The sequence below is a fragment of the Megalobrama amblycephala genome, linkage group LG9, assembly GCF_018812025.1.
Source record: "Megalobrama amblycephala isolate DHTTF-2021 linkage group LG9, ASM1881202v1, whole genome shotgun sequence".
In the NCBI taxonomy this organism is placed as follows: domain Eukaryota; kingdom Metazoa; phylum Chordata; class Actinopteri; order Cypriniformes; family Xenocyprididae; genus Megalobrama; species Megalobrama amblycephala.
In genome coordinates this window covers 34,847,315-34,852,135 of record NC_063052.1, presented here as the reverse complement: position 1 = coordinate 34,852,135, position 4,821 = coordinate 34,847,315, and the positions used below count along the sequence as shown (strand labels likewise).

The 4,821-nt window shown below is 38.5% G+C and overlaps 1 protein-coding gene across 1 annotated transcript; it reads left to right on the top strand.

Annotated features, from left to right (window-relative positions):
* Positions 1 to 223: 223 nt before the first annotated feature.
* LOC125275807 (tapasin-like) lies at positions 224 to 4,382 on the top strand. The gene is made up of 8 exons (XM_048203086.1): positions 224 to 394; positions 484 to 678; positions 1,851 to 2,099; positions 2,252 to 2,611; positions 2,726 to 3,049; positions 3,717 to 3,818; positions 4,003 to 4,022; positions 4,143 to 4,382. The coding sequence occupies exons 1-8, from the start codon at positions 334 to 336 to the stop codon at positions 4,152 to 4,154; spliced, it is 1,323 nt and encodes a 440-aa protein (XP_048059043.1). The 5' UTR covers positions 224 to 333; the 3' UTR covers positions 4,155 to 4,382.
* Positions 4,383 to 4,821: the final 439 nt, after the last annotated feature.

Genomic DNA, 4,821 nt, shown 5'->3' with positions numbered 1-4,821 from the left:
GCCGTATGGCGCGTTTGGAATAATATTGTGGGTTAGAGCTCCACCTATTGGAGACCAATAGCAACTAGAAAGGCTAAAATTCACGTGTTTTAGAGAAATTAGTTATTTTAGCGTATAATCTGAGAGATCACATGACTTTTGCATGATGTTACATTAATAATGTGTGTTAAATACATTACATGACATTATATTTTGCCACAAAATAAACAGCAGTTAATGCGCATGCGCTTTAAAACTGAAAGTAAATGACTGCAAGCTGCGCTGATGTTTTGGGGGAAAACCCGCCGGACCTTTATTTAACAAACAGTTCTCATTTTAACAAGCAAAGCAACGATGTCTGAGATTGCGACCATATACAAGATATCTATCATCGCATTTACATTGTTTTGTAGCGGTAAGTTTTCGTAATCGAGACCACTTGGTCTTTAATACATTAGTAGGCTATGTGTGTGATCAGTAAACACAATGTCTCTTTCCGTTTAGCTTCCGGTTCTGGATGTCCGGTTCTGGAGTGCTGGTTTGTGCAGGAGAAGCCCGGTCATGGAGGAGGTTTCTCAGTACCGATGAGTCAAGAGAAATCTCTAATGTTCATCAGAACTGAAGCCTACAGTGAAGAGACCATGTCTGAACTTCATCCTCCTGCAGACATCAGCCCGTCCAGGATTTACTATGTGACTGGTCAGTGTCAGTGCAGCATCTCTAGTACATCCTGAAGTCAAAGTTAATTTCTTTAATTTTGTGCTCACTTTGTGGTCTGTGTCTACTGTAATGTTTATAGAATAATAGTGTGATTCTGCCTGACAATAAAACAATTATACAAGTACAAAACAACTGACAACGGACTACTTGCACTGAGCCTCGTGACGCACATCCGGTTTGAAATATTACGGCTCAGTTGTTTCCGGTTATATATATTTTCAATGCGCCGTTATCACATAGATAACTGAACCCCTCTTAAAACGAGAGTCCTCGGGATGATTTTAAATTCCAGACATATTCAGAGACAAGAGAAGAGATTCTGATGATTACCGTGTACAGACCTTTCCAAACTCAACGGAACTTTAAGTTTTAATCCAACATAAGCTGTGATTCTTTCACCACAGGGTGTCAGCGCTCTACTAGTGATTGCGACGCTGCAGTGTGAGACGTGATAAATAAGATCAGAATGAACATAATATTTTAGTCTCTATTCTGTGCCATTTTTTCTGACAACTATTTGTGTAATTCACACATTTATGCCAAAAATCCTAATAGTCAAGGTAGTTGCGCTGTCATTGCGTTATTCTTTAAGATTAATTAATAACACCGTTAAAGCAGTTATCACATTCATTCAACTATTTCAAACACTGGAATAAAAGAGCAGTTTTAACTTTTTTTTGTTTGTCTTGCCATCGTGATAATGCGTTGTCACCCATCGTTACTACACTTACCATAGTAAAACAATGCACTTCCTGTGTGTATCAGTCAAATTCATTTAAATGTAAATTTAACAGGTATGAAATATGATGATTAAGAGAAAAACACTGCTAATGAGAAGACGAGCACTTGACGGCGGAAGGTTAGTGGGGAAATATATTTATTTATTATTCAGAATGCGCATTTGGAAGGGAAATATATTAATAAAAATTTCAGCAGGTTGAAGATAATTAATGTTAATGCAGAGAATATGATTAATTGTTTAAAAAACATTTCGCAGCCCTAAAATGTAGTAATAATCTGCGTTTTCACAAGAAGCTCTCTGTATATAAGTGCGCTGAACGCTTACCGGAAACGCTCGAGCTGTAATAAGTAGAAAGCGGAAGTAGCTGTGCAAGTAGTCCACTGCACTTTAATTTCCTGTTCTTCTCCAGATCCAGCTGGGACGTTCTGTACTGCCGCCCTGAACCCTTCCAAAGGCTCTGTGAACAAACCAAAGTGTGAGATTAACCCTTTCATGCCTCACGCCTCCATGGTCAGATGGACATCTGCTCTCACTGACTCCGCCCAAAGTCCAGTCTACCTGCAAGCTGATTGGTTCTCAGTGGCAGCACAAGGGCTTGATGAGCAGCTGACATTGTCCAATATTATGAGAGCACCTTCAGCTTCTAAAGAGCCAAAAGGTAAAGTAAGTTACTTAGTTATTGCAGAAAACATATTATATGTTACTGTATAGGCTATTATAATATATACTATATTTACATTATAGTAAATCATTATGCTTCATATAATTATTCTTTTATATAATTATGCTTACTGTCTTTCTCTCCTAAAGTCATTCTCAGTGTGTCCAGTAAAACTCCTGTGGTCCGCTCTAGACTGGGAGAACAGGTTCTGTTAGACTGTGGGTTCTGGGTGGATCCGTCTTCTCCAGTTCACGGCTCTGGATTCTCTGTCGAGTGGCGTTATCAGTTTCGGGGTGAAGGACGGCTGGTCCTCGCTTACGATGGCAAGAACGATCGGTTTGCAGAGACGTCAGAGACCGGAGCCGATATTGACATCACAGGCCTCTATGAAACAGGAAATGCATCCCTGATTCTGGAAGAATCTCAAGTGAGACACTCAGGAACTTACATCTGCACAGTGTATCTTCCACACCTGCTGGCTCAGGTAGCCGTGGACCTGGAGATAGTTGGTGAGAAGATTGAATACTCTGAATAATCTGCAGCCAGCTAGTTTATCAACAGTATATGTTATATTAAACTACAGTTATATAAAGAATAATAACCACTGTCTGTTTTCTTTCCAGAGCCTCCATCTCTCTCCATCTATCCTTCTCCTCTTCCTCTGCTGGTTCCTGGGCAGGTGCTGCTGATCCAGTGTGAGGCGTCTGGTTTTGCTCCTCACACTCTGGATCTGGGCTGGGAGTTCACCGGGGCTGATGGGAAGTCCCGCTCTCTGGGTCAGGGCGGTGTAACGGGTCACAGACAGGCGTCTGACGGCACCTTCAGTCAGAGCAGCCGTCTGGAGCTGGACTCGAGTAAATTGGGGCTCGGCCGTGGTGGTGACATCACCTGTGTGGCCAAACATGACGGAGGAACACGACGAGCCACTGCTGCCCTCAATGTGATTGGTGAGTGATACTGTCATAGACTGACACATCATTTTCAGACAGTGTTTATAAATCATTAAACCTGGATAGTTTCATGTATGTACACACAGCTTAATCCATGTCATCCATCATATTTTCTCACTGAAGACCCCATCTGAGAAACTCTTGGCTTACAAAATGTTTCACTTTGCAATTATTACAACATTGTGGTGGCGTTCATGTGCGCTCAATTCTTAAATGCAATCTTTTTGACATGACTTTAACACACCAATACATGCATCAACATTCAGTTATTTCTCTGTCCGTCCTGATTTCTTGGTGAGGAAGTGAACTAACAGAGATACATTCCCATCGACTGTCATTTATGATGGTCAACATTGAGCAAACACACACGCAGCTTTCGTATAGTAGATAAAATGAATTTGATTGGCTGAGCAATGTTCCAGTAAGTTGATATACAGTCCACTCCACTTCTCTATATTCAGACAGACACTGTGCTTTAGTGATGGGGATTTTCAGTGGTTCTTTCTGGAAGTCATTCTAGTAGGTGGCGACAAGTGACAGTCTTTATGAGTGAATCATTAACTCATTCAGGCAGTTGTTCAAGATTCATATTTCATTTCCAAAAGAATATATATGTCCATTATAATGTTCTGTAACTCCTGATTGTATATTTTGTTCTCATCAGGTGTCAGCGCTCCTTCTATTGAGGACTCTATGGCGATGGTCGCTGTTGCTCTGGTGCTTTACGGCATGATAAAGTTTCTTTCCTGGACATTCAGCTCTTCTTGTGAGTCAGTTTTCTAGCATCACTGCAACACAGAAGTGCTGTTTACAAGTGAACTGACAACAGAACCTGTTCTAGTGTGAAAAAAAAGTCTGTTGCAATATTGAACAGATTTGTGTTTGTAATAATATAGGATGCCCCAGAATGTATTAAATATCCAATCATATACATTTTTGTTTTCATATAGACTCCAGTGACACTGATAAGGTAAATAACATCTTTTTTTTTTTTGCTAAACCACAATCAAATTTCATTTCACATTTCATCGATGCTGTCTTTAGTTCTCTTGTATAACTCTGTCTGTTTATTTCTGTCTGTCTCTTGTAGAAGGAGAAGTAAACCTGGAGCTGGAGCTGATTTTTAAAGCTGAATTGTGTGCAGAGAAACTTCTTTTGTAAATAATTATTTCAGAATAGTTTTATGTTGTTTCAGTCTTCGCTTAACTATTTCAGATTGCTGTGTTTGGGTCAGTTACTCTCTGCAAGTTTTTTTTTTCTTTATATATTAAAATATTGTTAATTACAGTTGTACAAATTCTGGAAATAAAAAAATGTAGATTTGATTTTATTTGATCTGAACTTTGAGCTTTCTTTTCATGAACACAGCTTTATTAATAATGTAAACTCAATTGTTTAGAGGTATATTAGTTAATTTAGGCAGCAGATGGATTCAATTTGTGAAATTTTTTTTTGTGTTATGAACAGGTGAAATACTGAGAATTATCTGTAAAGTCACCTGATAAATGTGAAGGGAATGATCTTATGGGCTCTAATTTGTATAAGTCAAATTTTATAGGTCCAAAATTTTGAGTTTCAATGATGTTGTCAAGCATGATAAATACAATATAAAAATATGTATGATGTCAGAAAGATTGAACAATTATTTATAATGGATTAAATTTCACAGGGCATGAACAGAAAACAGAGTACAAAGAAAATAAATACTTAAAATGATTTTTCAGAAATATACTGCAAAATGTTGGTATTTTATTTAAAATGTTGGGGGA

What these genes read in the sequence shown, in the direction of transcription:
- LOC125275807 (XM_048203086.1), top strand. Translation starts at nt 334, where the DNA reads ATGTCTGAGATTGCGACCATATACAAGATATCTATCATCGCATTTACA. An exon ending in CGTGGACCTGGAGATAGTTG is followed by an intron (nt 2,612 to 2,725) that starts GTGAGAAGATTG and finishes TTTTCTTTCCAG; the next exon opens with AGCCTCCATCTCTCTCCATC. An exon ending in TGCTGCCCTCAATGTGATTG is followed by an intron (nt 3,050 to 3,716) that starts GTGAGTGATACT and finishes TGTTCTCATCAG; the next exon opens with GTGTCAGCGCTCCTTCTATT.